Here is a 20,757-nt window from a genome sequence, read left to right as displayed (position 1 = left end):
TTATATCATTTAAAGTTTTGTCAATAGAATGCCTGACAGACGTAAATAGGACCGCTTAGAGGTGTACTAAATGTGCACGTGTCCACATCTTGCACATCTGCCAGAATCAGCTGCGTATGGCACGATTCACCGTGGTGGACGGGAAGTCCGGGAAGGGCGTGAACTTCAAGGATGTTGCCGGTATGCACGAGGCGAAGGTGGAGGTCATGGAGTTTGTGGATTATCTGAAGGTACAGCACCAATTGAAAGATTAATTATGAACCTTGCATCATATTTGCTAAGTATTTAGGTTTCACCTGATGTTGCAATTAAGTCCTTGCTGATCTCTGGACCCCCCCCCCCACCTCGCCCTTCTCCCAGGCCCCAGAGCGTTACTTGCAGCTGGGGGCTAAGGTGCCCAAGGGGGCACTCCTCCTAGGTCCCCCAGGCTGCGGGAAGACACTGCTGGGGAAGGCTGTGGCCACGGAGGCCCAAGTGCCCTTCCTGGCCATGGCCGGCTCCGAGTTTGTCGAGGTCATTGGAGGTAAGGGGGAGGGGGGAGGTTTGGGGGAGACCCATGTCTGTACCCAAATGTAATTGGCAGTACAAAGTTGAAATCGTTGGGTTAAGCGCGCGCAAATGGACTGACTCGTAAAGGAAAATGCAGCCCAAAACTATTTCCCAGTAGATATTTTTTAGTGTTGTCTTCTTGACTGTGCCACATACATCTCTTGGACTGTGCAACACAGATCTGTAAATAAGTTTTTTTTTTTTCATGTTTGGGTCACTGATATCAGGCCCTTATGATGTAATACAATGTCATTTCAATGATGTCATGAACTTTGCAGCATCTGACAGTGATTAGTTTTATCAATAAAGCTTCAAACTGAATGTCAGACTCGGACCCTAGATTTATATCTACAAGATCAATTTGTATTCTTGGTTCTTTGGTAAAGTCACGTAGAAGGGAAATAATAAAATAAAAATATAAAACAATAAAATTATTACGACGTTTCGACTGCAACACAAGCAATCATCATCAGGTGTGAAATCCTCAGCAAGAAAAATTTCTTGCTGTGAAATCCACAGCAATAAAATTCACAGCAAGAAAATTTTCTTGCTGTGGATTTCACACCGGGTGATGATTGCTTGTGTTGCAGTCGAAACGTCTTGAATTGTATTGTTTTATATTTTTATTATTTCCCTTCTACGTGGCTTTACCGAAAGAACCAAGAATATTAATCCCTGCAGTCACGAAAGCTTTAAACCAAAATTTAAGAGCAATTTGGTTTTGGCTTGTGTCTCTAAACAATGTAGCAGACAGAGCCCTGTTATGACGAAGAATCTCTGTCGCTTTGCGTGACGCAAGTAAACCTGTGCGACGGACGTGTGTGTGGGCAGGGCTTGGGGCGGCTCGTGTGCGCTCCCTCTTCAAGGAGGCACGTGCCCGGGCACCCTGCATTGTCTACATCGACGAGATCGATGCTGTGGGCAAGAAGCGCTCCAGAAACACGGGCGGCTTTGCCAACACGGAGGAGGAGCAAACGCTCAACCAGCTGCTCGTCGAGATGGATGGTGCGTGGTGGTCGAGCGTTGCGCATATTATGCTTTGCACTTTGTGTGCCATTTAAGTGTCATTCATATACAGCCCTTTGTCAAACCACTGCTGGATAAGGGCCTCCCCATAATGTCAGGCATGAGAGTTGTTGAGACCATACTTGACCATGCTGGTCAGTGTCGGTCGGTGAAGGTGGCGAGCATAGATTGGGAGCATAAAGTACAGTGCAACAATGGATTTTTTTGCACTGCCCACAAATGCCCACAAAGAGGCTGAAAGACTACAAAGCTTTGTTTTTATGTATCGTGGTCACCCACCCAAGCACTGATCAGATTGAATCCTGAGTATCTTCCAAGAACTGAGACATTGATGTATTGAGGTTGATTTGGTCACCGGCATGAAGTTTATCAGTAGTCGACTTTTTCTTCTTGATAGTGGTTTGTTGTACTCTCTTGCGTACAGGCATCTAACATTGTTGTTACGCCACGACTGTGCCTGTTAAAGTGGCCATGTAAAAATAACAAGCGTCATGTAAGCAGGGTGATGATCTCGGCAACACGCGTATCATTGCCGGTCCCGGTTTATGTTCGTGACGAGTGATATCTGAATTGGTTCTGGACTCCACCCTTCACTCTACTCACAGTTGACCAATGTGGTGATCTACGGGCAAACAACCATGACAGACCATGGCGAAGGGGGTTCATCATCCAGCAGTGGGTTGACTCAGGGCTGTATTAAGTGAAGGATTTGGTTAATGGTGGCTAATGTGGTTTGGAACTTTCCTTGTGTATCGCTAGTTCTTGTTATTACGTAGATAGGTTCAAAGAAAATTATAAAAAATAACAGTAGTTTTCTGTTATTTTTTATTATTTTCTTTAAACCTATCTACGTGACTTCACCGAAAGACCCAAGAATATGAATTCCTGCAGTCACGAAAGCTTTAAGTCAAGATTGTATCGCTAGTTAAATGTTAATGTCCCATTTTATTGAGGGACCGTTGCGGTGTTATCTTGGTGTGCTCTGGGACTGTTTTGTTGTTTTTGCTGCCTTGCCAAAGCTTGATAAATTGGACTTATATAAATAATGAATGTATACATTACTTATTTAGTTACTTATCATTTTCTCTTTTTTTCAGTGCTGTAGTTATTTGTATTGTTTGCTGTCGTAACTTTCTGACCCGCGCCCATACAAGGACGTGTGTGAAAAATAGCTTCATGGCTCATCAGATTCCTCCAGTCTAAATCAAGGTTCTGATAAATCCTGCCCTCAGGAATGGGTCCCAAGGATCACGTTATCGTGCTGGCCTCTACAAATCGTGCCGACATCCTGGATGGTGCGCTCATGCGTCCCGGCCGCTTCGACAGGCACATCTACATCGACCTGCCCACACTGCAGGTGCTGCCTTGGCTATGCGGCCATTCGTGTAACGTATTGCACATACACGAGCTCGTTACTTCATTCGGGTCAAAGCATTTCTCGTTCTGCTCCATCCCCCTCGGACTGCTCAACTTTGGAATTCGCTTCCATCTTTTCTTTTTTTTCCCCCAAACGCTTAGAACTTCTCCCAACTGAAATGTAGTAACTGTAATTTACAACAGCTGTAGTATTGGTGTTTGTTGCTGGCTGCTTGGCGTTTTCACCTTTTTGAGCCTATGCTCGGTCACCGATTTAGAATAACTGTTTTTTTCTCATAATAATGGAAGCATGCTCACTTCTTTGTAAACCTGTAAATAAGAATGCGAGGACGTCTTGGTGAATTGAGTGTTTTACGTTTTAATTGGGAGATCTTGAGGGTTAAATTTCCGTCCCATTGGTGGCTGTATTCTTTTGATGGCCAAAGTGCCGTATTTGTCACACCCATTTCCAGTTGTATGTGCATGCAGTGGCAATCTTGATGAAGCAGGACAGCTGTTGGACATAATCTGTAATCGCTGTGCGTGTCCCCGTAACCTCTGCATTGTGGCGGTGGCCTTCATGAATGATGCTAGACATCTGTTGACCATAATCTGCGCAGGCATTCCATTTTCCCATGGGTTTACAATGTAATTGAATGTGCCGTTATGGTGGATGTGCCAGGTGTTATCCGTTGTCAAAAAGTGACATCCGGGAAGTGTTATTTTTGTTTAGCTCTTTATGTTAACACCCATCTGGCAAAATTCCACAGAAGCAATTATTTCTCAACCATTAATTGGGTCGTATGTATATTTAACATTTTCTTTAAATGAATTTGGTGTCCCAAGCTACACTTACAATAAATACAATAATTTATCGTAACTAGTAATAAATTGGCATGTTTTGTTTTCGTGACAAACCTTACAATTTGGCTGTATCGAGCGGTGGCGGTTTTAATGACACATTATATTTACGTGATCTAACCCAAAAACCTCTTATGGATAGAACTTAATATTTTTTATACAACCTTAAACCACATCTGTTACAAAAGTCCACATTTGAAAAGTGTACATACATTTTGACAATTGCTATTTATTTTGTAATGTTTGTGACACCTAACAAGTGACTAAATAAACGAGTGGCCACTGCTAAATACGTTGTCTATTTATGAAGAACTCTTTTCTTTTCCCGCACTATTGTACACCACAATTTCCCTGTAATGTTCTGATCCATCGGTGGGTTACGGTTACAAATGAGCTGGAATCGCATTGTACGTTGTGTTTGTTGGCATCGCAGGAGAGAAAGGAAATATTTGAGCAACACCTGAAGAGCCTGAAACTGGCCCAGCTGGAGACTCACTACTCACAGCGGCTGGCAGAGCTGTCGCCAGGTTTCAGTGGTGAGACGGAGTTTTCATCGCACACATTCCAGTTTTTTGTGGCTTTTTGTGCCCCCCATATAACTTTCCAAGGACACACATTCACATACTGCAGTGTGAAATTAATAGGAAGCGGTGGTATTTTTCTACGACCTTTAAAAACAATATATTTCATAGTAACGCAAACTATTTTGGTTATCTTTAAAATGTTTTTCCTTTGGTAAGAAGAACCGTTCAAATGTGCTATAATAAGCACGTTTTGAATCGGGCTGCCATTCAGCAAAATTATCTTTGTACTTTAGATGTACAAATCTGAGAATGCAAATTGTCCTCTTATGAAATGTGTGAACTTCATTTGCATCGTACGTAGCCAACCGTGCTAATCAGAGGTACGGGGGAATGACAACAAACTAAACGCAAAAATCAGTTCTCAAGAAATGAGATTTCAACTTGGACCAAAGTCAATAAATGTAGATAAAGCAGCATCTGTCAATTTTACTCCAAATGGAAAACATACAGCATTTTTTTCCCCCATTCATATTGAGCATTTTTGTCACGCAAGTCAACCGCCATGTGCGGTGTGTGTAACGCCGGGTCTCTGCTCATTCTGTTAATTGGGGGGTCGGAGTTATGATTGGTCCCTCCTGTTGTTTTCTTCGTGCGCCATGCCTGCGTGGCGTAACAGGACGGCCTGTTGGTAAATGAGCCTTTCATGCGACGGTTTCCCCTGCAGGAGCTGACATCGCCAACGTCTGCAATGAGGCGGCGCTGCACGCGGCGCGGGAGAACAGCAAATCCGTGGGGGTGGACGACTTTGAGTACGCCGTGGAGAGGGTGATCGCTGGTGGGTTCGCACACTGGTAGGAGCACAAGTGTCCATGGCACGTGCACGTGCTACGTTTGGGTTCTTTTATTTGAACGTCTTCTATTGCCTTTGGTCGGAGTGACCAACGTAGAAGTAAGAAAAAGGTTGCGCCTAGAAGATGACTTGATGCAGGCAGTGATGAGAAGAAAACTTGGCACAATTTGGACACATGTAGGATGGACAGCAACAGGCAAATTTGGATAAATGGAAGGAACCCGAAAAGAGAAGAGGAAGACCTAACAGAGAATGGCTCTTGATGACAACATAAGAGATCTGTGCCAGAAGGATGTGGCACTGCTTGAGCGTATTGGCACAAGACACAAAGTGGAAACAAATGACGAAATATGCAGTGGACACCTCCGGGCTTGTCTGCCCATGGACCGTGATGATGATGGTGATTGCCTGTGGTCGTTATTGCATGTTGTCCTGAAGCCCTGAGCCCTTGGGTCGACAAACTAATTTCACAAAAGACAACGAGCTGACTTGGTGCATTACTTTGCATACTGCTGTTGGAATTCGCTGACTCGTGCTGAACTCGGTTGGTTTTTAGCCACCACATGATAAAGTCAGTGTTTTATGACACGTAAATTTTGCTGCGGTTGAGGATATCTAAATTAGTTTGCTTCTTGGCTTTTGACAGCTCTCATTTGTCAAGTTGGTGTGAACGATTTCACCTTCAAAATCTCTCGATGAAAATACTTCTCACAAATGACCATAAAGGGTACTTTTTATGTATATTTAAAAAATTCAAATAAGTGTTTCACTTTAAAGATGATTCACAGTACAGTGTAGTTTGCATATCTTCATTGTAAAAGATAATGTCCCAACACACTCTCACCTGATTCATAATTGGTTTATTTTGGGTTATGTCATAATGAATGTGTCATAAACCCTCCTCTGCCCAACAACCGATTTAAACAAAAAATTGTCACCTGAATCAAATGTGCCAAATGTATTACTGCTTCAGAACACCGGTGGTGTTGGAGAGTAATCTCACAACATTTGAAATTACGATTCGAGCTCATGTTACGAACCTGATGATGCTGGATGTAATCTCCAGCAAAACATCATTCCCATCTAAAATATTGTAAGATTACTCCCGAGACAACACCACCGGTGGTCCTGCTGAAGCGATAATAAGTTTGGCACGTTTGAGTCACGTGGCACTTTTATTAATTGGCTGTGTCAGGTGGAGGAGGGTTTACTCAAAAAAAGTACACGACCTAATCCAAAAGAAACCTGAATCATAAAATTAGTCATGAAAGCCTGCATATAAAAATTGACTCTCACATGTTTAAAGAAAATCGATATTTTGGACAGTATTGATATCTGAAGCAGAAAATACACCAAAAGGTGTTTTACCAAACTGCATAGCTTGCCTCTGTCTTACAGCAGCACCTCTCCTTCACCTGTACAGGGACGGCAAAAAAGAGTAAGATTCTGTCGAAGGAGGAGCGGCGGATTGTGGCTTTTCACGAGTCTGGTCATGCCGTGACGGGGTGGCTCCTTCAACACACAGACGCAGTCTTGAAGGTAGGAGAAGCCGATGCAGCCTGCACCACATGCTTCTCTGCATCCATGGGAAACACCCTGTGCAGCACATTAATCATTTTATTTTTACGTAGCATAGAAATGGTACAACAAATACAAGTTCTGGGAATGCCCGTGGGCATACTTCCCACGGTGTTTCTTTTTCCCCATCGGTGTCTATAAAGTTTCAGCGCTGACCTCCTCGGCCCTGCTTTTAAGCACTTCTAAGAACATTGCCGATGTCTTTGGTAGGTATCGATTGCACCGCGCACCAATGCGGCGCTGGGGTTTGCACAAATCCTGCCCCGAGACCAGTACCTGCACTCTACAGAAGAGCTCTTTGAACGCATGTGCATGGCACTGGGTGGACGTGTCGCCGAGGCCATCACTTTCAACAAGGTCACAAACGGTACCTGCACAATTTCTGTAACTCCTAAAGCGGGGGTGGGAAACATTCACGGGGACTGCAGGCCGTATCCTTACTTCCATATAGGCCATAGGCTACCTCCTTCGGAACAGGCCGCAGGTGATGTGTCACTGTGCTGGAGGAGAGATTTTTTTTTTTTTACTCGCAACGCTGTTGCTAATTTCAGTGCACACGTTCAATTATGGCACGACAAGTGTGTGTGTTAATGTAAGGCCCGCCGAAGGTATTTGAAGGTCTCTAAACTTGTTATATTTAGAGGTGTAATTGATTTATAATAAGTTTCTTTGGAACATTCGTTGTTGATTACTTAAGTTAATTGGATTGTAAAAATATTTAACTGCTGAAGCCATGTGACAATTTACCACGTTTCCGCTCCTTGGGAATTGTATTGTCCCGATTTCGTATTGTGATCCATAACCCATCATATGGCAGGAAATGAGTGCTCTACATTTTTTTTTACTAATTAGAGATGAACCCTTTAACAAAAATATTTTTATCCCTATTCACAGTATCACTTTTAGTTACCATAATTGTACCACTCGTAACCCTTGTATGAATATAAGATTGTTACACACCTCCCAATTGCTAAACTACCAATTGTGTGGTCGTTATTGTAAATGACTGCAGGATAATGTCCTGTCTGAGTTGATGTACCTAATGAAACAAATTCTATCTGGCGCAGTCTGTCGGCCAGTTCTCGGTTAGCAATGTGCTCAACTTCAAATTGAATGAGGCTCGTTTGGTTTGAAGTGCAGATTTCTGGTCTTGCCGCAATTAACCATAGCACCTATAGTTCAGACTTATGAGCACAGTTCAATACACATACGCGCACCCCCAAATGGTGACTCGTGACGTGATGCGTGGTTGCCTTATGTGTCATGTGGCAGGTGCGGAAGATGACCTCCGCAAGGTGACTCGGTTGGCATACAACATGATCTGCTCATTCGGCATGAACGAAGTGGTCGGTCACGTGTCTTTTCCGTCGGCCGACGAGGAAGGAGTCCCTGGGCGTCGCCCCTACAGCCGAGCCCTGCAAGAGGTCATGGACCATGTGAGTTTGTATAATAATAATAGTAATACAGTTGCACTGGTGTAGCTCGGTGAATCTCAGGGTTATTACTGGTAGGAACCTCCTGGTTACACCAGCCCACAGGGGATTATTGTGTCCGTCCGTCGTGCGGGGAGGGGCTGGGTGGGTAGGGGCTGGGTGGGGAGGGTGGGGAGTGGAGGGGCTGGGTGGGATGTGGGGGGGGTGGGGGGGTGGGGGTGGGGGGGTGGGAGGGGGCTGGGTGGGGGGGGGTGGGGCTGGGTGGGGGGGGTTGGGCTGGGTGGGGGGGGGTGGGGCTGGGTGGGGAGGGGCTGGTCACCCCGTGGTGCCCTTTAAAACTCGTTTAACCTACTCACGCCGGCTTGTGCCCGCCCTCAGTCGGGCATATTTGCGGAATACACCACGCCGCCGTTGACCCTGGCCATTGACCGAGCAACCCAACGTTCCTACCAGCTCCCTCCGCAGAAATGTGTTTTGCAGTGGAGGTCTCACTTGGAATGATTGCATTGCTTGGTGAACATGTTTATTGGAGGGAGGGAAACTCGAATTGCCAGGAGAAAACATACAGGAGACAGCATTCAAACGCTGCAGAAATGTCAGAGACCTACTGGCTGTCCTGGCCACTCATTCTCATGTAGGTGGCTGTTGCATGTATGTCACAGCTCTATCTACTCGTGATCCATCTACCAAATTTGTTCAGTTGATGTTCAGCACCACCAATCATGTGACCATGCTCCACTGGGGAATTTGCTGGTTTCTCTATGCCAGTTATAGTTCTGTTTGTTGACATATCTTAATTATTTTTGGTGTCTTGTGGTCTGGGAACATGTAAAATAAAAATTTGACTTGACAAACTGCTGAGATTTAAAACTTGCTTCTGAGTACCCATGGAAAAATAGTATGCACAACTTTGGTCCGATTTGGGTTTCCCAGTTTAAGTGTATTTAAATGCAACGAAGCTTCAAATATGGAGCTAACTGTGCCCACGTAAGAACATGTCCAGCGCTCCTACTCTTACATCAAGATGCGTGTGTGAGTTTGGGAATGTGAGCATGTATAGTGGATGCCTGTGCAATTTTAGAAATGCACGTTAAGATATGCTGGAATTTGCTTCAGACATCTAATTTTGCTGGTATGTCTACGTGATATCAACCACAGCTTATTTTATATTCTGGACATGAGTCATGTAATGTTCGATCATAAGTGTGTGTAGATATGTGCATGTGTACGATTGCATGAGAGAGCATTGGTTTCCCAACTTATAAACTATCTTTTACGATGTTCATCCGAAGAGTTTTCTGTAAATTTCTTGAATTTGCAGAGCAACTGAAAATTGTAAATGTTCTAAAATTGTATTGTTTGTTGGCATTTGTTCTGGCTTTTATCACTTGCAGGAAGCACGGAAGACGGTGGCACAAGCATACAGACGAACAGAAAAACTGCTTCTTGAAAACCGTGACAAACTAATTTCGGTAACCCATGCGCGTGCAGACTCAATTAGCACACTAATGTACAAATGTATAGGTCACAAGTAGTGCGGCTAATGATGCCCTTGTGCTCATGTCAGTGCGTGTGTATGTGTATGCACAAACACTTACAAATGCAGTTATTTTGTGTTTTTTTAATTCATATCTGGTAACAAGGCGACATTAGGGGTGGGGTGATTCGTTTTCTAAATGACAATCTTTAAACTGCATTGCATGAGGGTGAGGTGAAGCCTCCTTAAGGCTTCATCCTCCTTTAGCAGGTCGCTTGACCTCATTGGCTATACTCAATTAATGAAATCTACATTGCATAACATAGTGACCTATAACTTCACAAGGAATTGCCCCAAACTACCACCCAATCACTGTTGCACTAAGGGTGGTATAATAGAATGATCTTTTCTGTCGGGTCATTATTTTGTACAGTGCTCCCACCTCTTCCAATACATCTGGCCAGCGTGGAAGAGTAGGCCAAATACCCTCTAGAGACGTTCTTTCGAGTTTCCTCTTGTTGAGGCCCTTGGGTCAGTAATGGCAATAAGCAAGAAATATCAGGGCTGAAAACTACCTTTTGCCGAGCTATATCATCAATACCGTAGGCCCCTACTTCCAGTCAGAATGAGTCCTTGCTCAAGACCAAAACAAACAAAAAAATTACTGAAGTGTTGTGACTGACAAATGACATTATTAATGTAGGATTTGTGTGTGTTTTTGCGTACGCTTCTGTCATCAGTTGGCGGAGGCACTCCTGGAGCACGAGGTGGTGAGCTATGACGACATCGTGAAGCTGCTGGGCCCTCCTGCGCACGGTCCCAAGCGCCTCATCCCGCCCCAAAGCTGGGTCGAGGCGGAGAGGGACCGGCAGGACACCGGGGAGGACTCTCCGGATGATGCTGCTCGCAAGAAGCGGCGGCCGCGGCCCCGGCCGGAGGGAGAGGAGGAGGAACCCGAGATGCAGCCGCTTTGAGAACCGCTCCGGCCGTGTGCAGCGGTGTTACTCTGTCGTGCACTAGCACAGAACAATCCAGTTCTCTTGGGCCTTTGTGAATGTACAGTGCCATTATGGCCTTTAGTAAAGTGGCCCTACATGGACGTCACACAGACTCGCATACAAATGTGTAGCTGCTACGGTTATAATTTGCATGGCGGGAAAAGTTCATTTTACAGATTGCAAAATAAAAAAATAACTGTTTTGGTTATGTGTCAATGTAAATATAAAATGAGCGCTTATTGAATTTGTATTTTTGAAAGGCTGTTTTTCAGACCTCTGTCATTATTTAAAAACTGCTGTATTTAAATAAACGATTTAAGATCTATTTGTGGTTTTGTATGCTCATTAAATCTATTTTACATGCTTCAACATTCTGTGAAATATTCATTGTATCACTTGTTATCGCTCCATATACAGTACATATTAAAAGATATATAGATATGGCATTTGTCTCAAAGGCAATTAGAAAATTAGCATGTTTACGTTGGAATTAAAATTAAATGATAGTAAAATCCCAAAGTAATTGTTTAAATGTTTTTTAAAAATCCTGTTGTCCAGATGGGAAACATCTTTTACCAGAGCGCTTGGCAGATGCGTGTAAAATTGACATTACAAATCCTGGGATGAATTACTGCTCCAGAAGTAGGCACTTCACATTAATACTGAGGTGCCACATGATACATTTGCCTTTTATTTGCATACAAAATGTAGACTATCGAGAGAGAGACTTGGAATCTAATGGTCTTTATGGGGCAATTGTATGGCGCTCCCAACTAAAAAAAACACATTTGTCAATACTTCTTTAACAGGAAAAATATATAACGTGACATTTTGGTTAATAGCACATCTTTAACCGCCAGCTGCCACTTGGAATCCTAAAAATGTAGAACATGTTAAAAATATATGCCTTTTACATTTTGTGACTGTCAGGGCAATGGGATAACTAATGTGATTTGATTGTGCTGCATGTTGAAATGAGTCACCTGAACGTGGGGAAAATGAAATGTCCAAATTATAAACGTCCAATTTCATCAAAGATACATTATCTACATGCAATCAAAGTGTTGGATAAACGATGCTGCAAGGATAGGATTGAGACTTTTGGAACTGATGATGAAAATACACAGCAGTTTGCTTTGAGAAACGTTTGTATGAAGTGCATTGTTACCTGCCATGACAACATGGAATAACTGCTCGAGGTACATGGAGAATGAGTTGAGATCAAGACACACGCGAATAAAAAAAGTGAGCTTTTATGAACATCAACAATGCGATAAACGCACGATTGGTATTAATTGAGCAAATAACCTGGAACTTTGAGCCAGATCTCAGAATTCAAGTGAGGTTTCGGCACGGATCGTGGATTGAATGGGTGACCAATGCAGACAAACATATGGATGGGCAGGAGGGGAAAGTGCAGTAACATCTCTTGTTAACCGGCACTCACCCCACCTTCAACCTGCATCGATCAAATATCCGTCACGACCGTGAGCACGCAGGGTGAAGAGATGCCCTCAGCCAGCCGCGGGATGGCAATCCGTGCTGTGTCAAATAGACGTAGAGAGGGCGCCAGCTTTCAAGACCAATGGTCTTCCTACAATCACAGTTCACGCTGTCAGGCGGTGCCCCACGGGTAGGTACGGAGCTGTGTGGATGTGCGTTGGGCTGTGTGGAGCTGTGTGGATGTGCGTGGAGCTGTGTGGAGCTGTGTGGATGTGTGTGGGGCTGTGTGGATGTGCGTGGAGCCGTGTGGATGTGCGTGGAGCTCGAGGCTGCAGTGGTGCATGGTGCCTCAGTGCTGTATAATGTTCCAGGTTGGAAGACATCTATAAATACAGCACACGGAGGGGAAGGATTCTCCCCCTCTGGAGTGTACCGTACGTAAATTGCCACGGTTCCAAGAAATGTCGTTTGTACACTACACACATCACCAACCCATTTGAAGGAAAAGACTGTAACAATGTATAGAGACATTGACGAAATAATCATGTTGATGGTAATTTCGATGTATGTACAATGTGTAGAAGGCAAAGCTGGTGTTCTTCTAGTTCGGTCATGACAGAGATTCGTCTTTTAAAGTGCAGATAACTCTTCTTCTCCGTGGCCCTATTGCCCGTGACTCCTGTAATCCGCGGGGGCTGGAGGTTCCGCAAAAACTCCGATTACCCGCGGCCCGAATTCCTCTTGTAATCAAAGCTGTCAACCCACACACCGTTTTCCCCGTATTCTCGTACTAACCCCGCGGATAAGAGGAATAATATAATTCTAGATTTGAAGCTTTCGTGACTGCAAGTATTCATATTCTTAGGTTTTTTTTCGGTAAAGTCACGTAGGTGAGAAATGAAAAAATAAAATATTTTTCTTTTTACTTTTTTCACCTACGTGACTTTACAGGAAAAACCTAAGAATAGGAATAACATAGCGGATAACCCGCGCGGATTATATCATCCGCAGTATTAGTCCCCCCCCCCCACCTCGGATAATACGAGTTCTTCTGTGCGTGGTAAATGTCGCATCAGGTGTTTGGACATGCAAGCAAAAGCTGCTGAGTGAGCCGTGGGTGAGAGCTGCAAGCAAAGAGTTGTCAAGTTTTACTGGTAGGAACCTCCTGGTTACACCAGCCCACAGGGGATTATTGTGTCCGTCCGTCCATCGTGCATCCAAAAATGGGAAGGGATGGGGCTGGGTGGAGAGGGTGGGTGGGGCTGGGTGGGGAGGGTGGGGCTGAGTGGGGGGTGGGAGGGGTGGGGCTGGGTGGGGAGGGGCTGGTCACCCCGTGGTGCCCTTATAAAACTCAACGTTTAACCTACTCACGCCGGCTTGTGCCCGCCCTCACAGTCGGGCATATTTGCGGAATACACCACGCCGCCGTTGACCCTGGCCATTGACCGAGCAGCCCAACGTTCCTACCAGCTCCCTCCGCAGGAATGTGTTAGTCTGGTCTGGCGAGCTGAAGGGAGAGAAGCAGGACCGGATGACGGTTCTTGGAGCCCCTAGGCACTTGTTTTGTAGGACGTCAGTGTTAAACGTCTACACTTGGTACTGCTGCTTACCCCATGTTACTACTGCCACTGTCACGCGCTAAAGGGGCCGTCCATAAATGACGTCACGCACCTAGGGTGGGAGGGGGGGATCAGACATTTGTGACGATGTGTGACGAGGGGGGGGGGGGTGAGAAATGTGACGTCACATCAAAATGCACAACTTCAAATAAATATAGACAACACGTTCTACTTAATTAAATCGACTTTTTAATAAATGTTTTCTCCTACAACATCAGAGTGCAGCGGCACATTAAATACGCACGACAATGACAATAGTTTAAAGCGATTTGAAGCATGTTTTATTTTTTGGGGGGGAGGGGGGGGGGGCAGAGCTTTGTGACGTCATATTTGAGGGGGGTCTGACTTTTTGTGACGCCGTGTGACGAGAGGGGGGGGGGGTAAAAAATCGTTCAAAATCGCGTGACGTCATTTATGGACGGCCCCAAAGCTGATTTTTAAAAATAAATCTGTCTCCGACCCACCAGAGGACAACAACGCCCCGTCTCCCCTTGCACTGACCTATATTGAGAATGAGATGGTGCGAAAAACACAATTTGAAGATGGTATTGCTAATTTTGCAATGAAGAAAAAAATGTTAATCCGGTGTTAATTTCTCTCACCTTATGAAAAAAATATGACATGACTCTGCCTCTTTGTGGTTACACTGTGCCTATCCTAGCTATATAAATATATTTATTCATGAAGATATCTTGGTAACATTTTTTAAAAAATCATACAAATAAAAAATAGAATTTTTTATTATTGTTTCCTTCGGTCCTTTAGTTTTTCGTAGGCCCAAGGCACAGTGCCCACTGTGGCCTAATGGATAATACGGCCCTGGGGAGGAGGTTGTGTGACTTTTCTGCCTGAATCGGGATTCGTAGCGTGAACTAATGTGGGGTTCGTTGGGGTTTTAGTTAATTTAGGGCGGGTTGATGGCAGACGCATTAGGTGGGGGGTGCAGGTGTCAAATCATGATGAATAGTGTCATTAAAACTCGGCGCATTTTTTCCCGTGCTTTAATGATTGTGTTCCACACAAAGCGTTTTACATAAGTGGTGTACATAATGACGGGAAGAAAAAAAACATCGTTGTGAAACACAATAGACATCCTGACCTTTAGTCACGAAAACATTTGCAAAAACTCGACACGTTTTTCAAATAACTGTTCCCTAAATACGAGGGGATGGCTCAAACGCGTCTATTTTGCTCTTGAAGTTTGTATCTACGTGCTGCCAAAACCGACCAACACAGACATTCACCGGTAAATCCGCAATGCAAAAAAACCCCCCAGCAAACCCAAAACCCAGAATATTTAATCAACACCCGCCACCCCTCTTACAATTTGGTCTTCACGGAGAAGATCGTCTCCGACAAAGCACGCCGATACGAACTCGGACCGCGGTGGTGCACGGTGGCGCTGTTTGTTCACACCGAGCCACGTTGTAGAGACGCCGGGGGGTACGGTCCGGACACACTTTTGAGTTGACCTCGTGTCGGGCTTTCAGGGCCCGTTCCATCCCCCCCTCCCCCCCATGCCCGGCCCCCCGTAGCCTTCCCCGTGTCACACGAGGCCACATTCTCCCACCCCACCCCCTGTCAACAGGAGGACATCATCGCGCAGTGCGGGCGATGCCGTGATGGCAAGCGCAGAGGACGACATCTCGAGGCAGGTGAGTTTAGAGAAGGCGAATCAGCGCCGTGTCACGGGATTTAACGACGAAGCTCTCGGGGGCCACCTCAATTGGGAGTGCTCGGTTAGTTTTTGACTCGGAAATAAACGCAGCAGCTGCCCCTGCTACTGCTGCTGTTGCTGCTGCTACCCGTCGACCCGTGTTTGTCAGCGGTGTGCCCGTTGCGTCGTATTTCAGCCACGCCGCCGCTGTTGATGAGTTTCGCTGAGTCGGGGACAATTTTGTTGGCGAGGATGCGAGTTCGTCCGCTCCGCGAAGTGGTGGGATTAGGCCACGAACAGAAAGGGGCCGGTCCCTGAGCATCGTTCCACTTCCCGTGCCATGCAATGGTCACATCCCCTTTTATGTCCACCAGGGGGCAGAAGAGACACGCTTTCTAAAGATGCAACGCGGTGTCAAATTGTGTGTTTTATTAAATTTACATTTGTTACCGGGTCAGGCTCACCACTGCTATTTTTTTTTCCAGAAGCGACCTACCTGATGGTTCTTTCTGTAAAGCCACGTAGAAAGAAAATAAATTAAATAATAGATTACGACGTTCCGATTGCAGCAGAAGCAACCGTCATCAGGTAGAACTAAATTTGAGAGAGACAAAACATAGACACGGAATCACACAGACACACAAGCAGAGAGAGACACACAGAGAGACACACAACATATACACACAGACAGACACACAAGCAGAGAGAGAGAGAGAGACAACACAGAGACACACAGAGAGAGACACAACATATACACACAGACAGACACACAAGCAGAGACACACAACATAGACACACAGACAGACACACAAGCAGAGAGAGAGAGACAACACAGAGACACACAGAGAGAGACACAACATATACACACAGACAGACACACAAGCAGAGACACACAACATAGACACACAGACAGACACACAAGCAGAGAGAGAGATAGACAACACAGAGACACACAGAGAGAGACACAAGCAGAGACACATAACACAGACACACATACAGACACACAAGCAGAGAGAGACACACAAGCAGAGACACACAGACAGACACACAAGCAGAGAGAGACAACACAGACACACAGAGAGAGAGACACACAGACAGACAAGCAGAGACACACAGACAGACACACAAGCAAAGAGAGACACACAATATAGACACACAACACAGAGACACACAGACACACAAGCAGACAGAAACACACAACACAGACACAGAGAGAGAGACACAACATAGACACAAAGACAGACACACAAGCAGAGACACACAGATACACACAAGCAGAGAGAGACAACAAAATGTAAAGGTGCACTCTCAACGTTCGACTTAAATCACATGGGGGCAAGTGCGTCTTGTAATCCGAATAACCGCGTATTGGCGCCGCGGTGGCAAGGAGGTGTTAACTACCTCGCCTGGTATACAGGAGGACGTGGGTTCGATCCCGACCACTGACACCTGTACATGTTTTGTGAGCAGATAAAAAAAAGAAAAACGTTATGGACATCGAACACTTCAGCCGTACGTTTTAAATTTCCGGAGTGACTTTATAATCCAGATAATGAAACTCATTGTTTGGTGATTCCACTGCGTGGGCAATGTTAACGATGCGCTAATGAAAAAATAAAAACCCTCAACACGTAAAATAATACCGCCTTAAAAGAACAATCATATATTGGTGACGTTTCAGGCAATGACCCTCTTTCAAAGCACATAAATAGGCGATAGAGACACGAGTTCATACGGGGTAGGGACGGCACTTAAACCATGGGGCTTGACGAGAATTATTTTGGAAAATGTTTTCTGATCAGTTTTTTAATTGGCATAATAAGAATATTCTTTGGTTCTTTCAGTAAAGTCACGTAGATTAAAAAAAAAGTAAGCGTACTTGCAGTCAATAATGTAGACTATAGCCTGTTTTTTAAGCTCGTGAGCTTATTGGCAGTCTATAATGTAGATTGTAGCAATGGTTATTAAACTGAACCTGAGTGAGCCGTACTGGCAGTCTATAATGTAGACTTATTTCGGAACACGGTAACTGAATTAAATTAATTTTGATTCAAATCATAATCAGCCCTGATCTATCCCCTGCTGGGTGATGGCCTCCCTACAAACTCGCTGTCATCTCTTACGGTCCTCCAATGTAACAATCCACAGCACCCTTTTACACCTGCAAACAAGCTGAATTCAAATCATGCGAGATATTTCTCCGATTTGTTAATGGAACGCAGTGCCGGTACAATTATTTTGCTCATTACTACTGCAGATGCATTTTTTTTGGCCGCAGAACGTAGTTCATGGGTGACTGCTTCTGCCAAATAAAATCACAGCTTCGAGTGTCTTGACGGCCACAATTTGCTGCTGAAGGGTGGCAAAGTTGAGACTGGGGGTCAGGACTCCTGCTCATGATATCTGGGTAGCTCTTGGCGTGAACACGTGCATTGAAGTTGATGTCAGTTTTTGGTTGCAATCTGTCAATCTGTAAGAATGCCCATAGGCTCACTATAATATAATTCATTTGGAACAGGGAAGCCTCGCTGAGACCTCCATTGTTCAGCAAATATCCAAAGTTAATGATGTAAAGTTAGTGTAGCCATTTGGAAAAATGGTAACATATAACCCCTATAAAAGAATAGGTTTCTCCCCTTTTTTCTGGCAACAAAACTGAAACCTTTTTACAAGGAATCATGTCTGCATTAACCACAATACTTGTGGTCAGAATACAAACAAAAAACACACTGATAATATATGCATTGTCATTGAAACTGATTGGTCCACACCAGAGACAGCTTTCTTTTGAGCCTCGTCTTCATATGGTGCTAGACCAGAGGACGCCAAAAGGCGTACAGCTGGCAAATGAGTTCTCATGATATAACCCATTGTTAATCCAGTGCTGAATAGATGCTTCCCCATGCCGTATTGGTTTTGGGGGTTGCTTGGCCATACGTCACCGTGCTGCTCAGTGTGGTCTGCTGAAAAGGGGATCTTCCAGGATATGGTTCAGAAATCACTCACCACTGATGTTAGCCATCGATAGGAATCAAACTCGGATAGCTGGATTCATAGTGCAGTGCGCTAGCTCTTTTGCTACCACTTCAGTATTAGAAATTGAATAAACTCGTTTATTTTAAAAGTCTTTCTGAATAATTGTCAATCCATTCGTCAGGCATCAGCAGATAGAGCCTTTCAATTTTAACTGTGGTTCCCTCAGGTATGGCAGTTAATGCAATGCAATTTTATTTGTCCCATTAAAATAGAGCATTAGATGTCCCTGTTTATCAGTTGCGGTATGGAATACTCAGAAGCATTTGTTAATTATTTACTGTGCACCAGGCGAGCTTTAGGGTCAGGTCAGCAAATGAGATGCACTTTTGTGGGACAAGATAATTACAGTTGTGTTTTTATAGAGATGCTCGTTGGGTGGACAAGTTGATAATTCTAGAGCTCCTTCTCATTAATAAAATTGGCAGCCTTGTATATTTGAGGGCACGTTCACAGACACTTCGACTAATGAAGCATTGCACTTTCGGCTGTAGAATGATTTAAAGAAAGTTGTGAAAATTACTATGGAAATATAATGATTGTGACAATGGTGATTATGAATCGTATTACTATGCAGGAGGTTGAGTCGGAGCCATTCTTCAAGGTGGAACGTGTCTACCATCTATCAATTTATTGAGGCTGCAAGGTGTGTGACGTGTTCACACAAAGTGTCACAAATTAGCCCCTTCTCCAGATTTTCTACGAATGTCAAGGGCGTTAGCTCCGTCCATCCCTCCGCCTTCATTGCGGGGTCACGCGAACCTTGTAAAGACGATCCGATGTAAATGAAGTGGTAATATAAAGTTGACGACATCATCACGTGTCACATTGTTATTATCGCTCATTAAGTACTTTTGAGGAAACAAAAAACGCATGTTAGATGTCATTGCAGAATCAATGCCTATGCACGACTTTGGCGTTGTTGTTGTTGTTATTATTATACAAGATATGAATATAGCGGCCACTCGTGGTTGCCCCACCTGGCAATGTAATGAATTGTCACGATTCGGGATCATGACATTTTATTCAAGATTGTATTATTTTATTAAAATCGAGATGAATGTACCGACCGCTTTATGCCTCCACGTGTCACGTGAAGAAGCCATTACCTGTGTGAATTGAAAAAGCATTGATTTTTACGCACGCGATTTGATTCTTGTATCGTGAGCTTCGGAATGTATATTAATCAATTATTCTATGCATCGCTACACTCCTTGGTGTGGACCAAGTTTCTGTCTCCCCTAACCACTGAATGTGCTGCTTGTGCACGTGTTCTGTTTTACTAAGTCTTCTCCTGTAGCATTTCCACAAATAGTCTTCATAGCCCAGACCGAATTATTTTTTTGCCCGGTAACTCCTAAAGTGGCAACACTTTAGGAGTTACAATGTTTTTGTGTGGCCAATAACAGTGGATTACGTGATAGCCATTTGAACTTCGTGGGTTACAAAATATATTCCATGTAAATACATTGGTGCTGCTAACGTTTTGCCAACATAGCTGGTACCATGTTTGCCTTGGCCCTTGGATCAAAGCTAAAGTCCTGGAGCTTACTGCCAGTTAGCTCTCTGTAAAGCTGAAAATCACTCAATCTTACTCCGGTCTATGCGTGGACATTTATTCATGAATTATTCAGAATTAGGCACGGGAAGTTTGGTCAGGTCTGTAATAAATTTCCTGGCCAGTGATTTACACATTTTGACAATCCATCTCAATAATTCAGGACTCGAGGTGGAAAATGTCTTGATGTGGCCAGGTGGCTCACACCTAACCCACCCATATCAGGCTACCAAGTAAGTTATTTGAGACAAAATGTCAGACGGGATGTAACTTTGCCAATTTCCAATAACCGGGGAAGGGCACTTTTCAGAGCACACAAGCGAAGCATTCGACCAAGCGAACTGCCGCGAGGCATACATATAGCGGTGCACGCACGGAATAAAGCACAGGAACCAGTGTTGTAGTCCTCTCGATAGGAACTAAAAATTTGATTGTTTTCATCGCAGTGGCAGTTTTGGGGGAGGGTGGAGGAGAAACGGTGGTGGATAAAGGGAAGGTAATGAAAATAATTAGCCGTGTATCCTAGATTGAACACGGATTCTAATAATAAGGATGAGATTGTGGCTTTTTTTGCTTTTGGCTAACTCCTAATTGCCCTAAATGTAATTTCCGTGATAGGCCTCTATATGGAGCCTGGTTGTGGTACAGCAGTGTGTCTTCATTCTTGAGACTTAAACAATATCAGCAGAAGTGAAAGGGACTGCCTGCTGGCAATACATTTTCCATTTATCACTATTCACGTATTGATTTTGTGAATCCGCAATGCGGTTTTGTATACTTGGAAACAACAAATAC

General features: G+C 44.3%; 2 protein-coding genes across 7 annotated transcripts in view; both read left to right on the top strand.

Moving 5' to 3' along the window:
• Positions 1-10,977, top strand: part of SPG7 (SPG7 matrix AAA peptidase subunit, paraplegin) — a 28,087-nt gene extending 17,110 nt beyond the window's left edge. For all 3 annotated transcript variants that reach the window (XM_061548672.1, XM_061548673.1, XM_061548674.1), the window contains 11 exons: positions 105-230; positions 361-523; positions 1,381-1,554; positions 2,808-2,932; positions 4,226-4,328; positions 5,041-5,151; positions 6,590-6,705; positions 6,955-7,111; positions 8,017-8,180; positions 9,572-9,649; positions 10,395-10,977. In XM_061548672.1, the coding sequence (XP_061404656.1) occupies positions 105-230; positions 361-523; positions 1,381-1,554; positions 2,808-2,932; positions 4,226-4,328; positions 5,041-5,151; positions 6,590-6,705; positions 6,955-7,111; positions 8,017-8,180; positions 9,572-9,649; positions 10,395-10,628 (1,551 nt within the window). In that variant the 3' untranslated portion in view covers positions 10,629-10,977. The remainder of the gene's footprint in view (positions 1-104; positions 231-360; positions 524-1,380; positions 1,555-2,807; positions 2,933-4,225; positions 4,329-5,040; positions 5,152-6,589; positions 6,706-6,954; positions 7,112-8,016; positions 8,181-9,571; positions 9,650-10,394) is intronic.
• A 2,170-nt stretch (positions 10,978-13,147) lies between these two features.
• Positions 13,148-20,757, top strand: part of IMPACT (impact RWD domain protein) — a 42,601-nt gene continuing 34,991 nt past the window's right edge. For 2 of the 4 annotated variants that reach the window (XM_061548669.1, XM_061548667.1), the window contains exons 1-2: positions 13,148-13,249; positions 15,303-15,369. In XM_061548669.1, coding sequence (XP_061404653.1) covers positions 15,337-15,369 — 33 coding nt within the window. In that variant the 5' untranslated portion in view covers positions 13,148-13,249; positions 15,303-15,336. Of the gene's footprint in view, positions 13,250-15,230; positions 15,370-20,757 lie in introns of those variants that run through there. The other 2 variants (XM_061548670.1, XM_061548668.1) reach the window with 2 other exon arrangements.

The sequence above is a fragment of the Lethenteron reissneri genome, chromosome 9 (genome assembly GCF_015708825.2).
Source record: "Lethenteron reissneri isolate LAM-NWPU_2019-01 chromosome 9, ASM1570882v1, whole genome shotgun sequence".
NCBI lineage: Eukaryota > Metazoa > Chordata > Hyperoartia > Petromyzontiformes > Petromyzontidae > Lethenteron > Lethenteron reissneri.
This window is presented reverse-complemented; position numbering and strand designations above follow the sequence as displayed.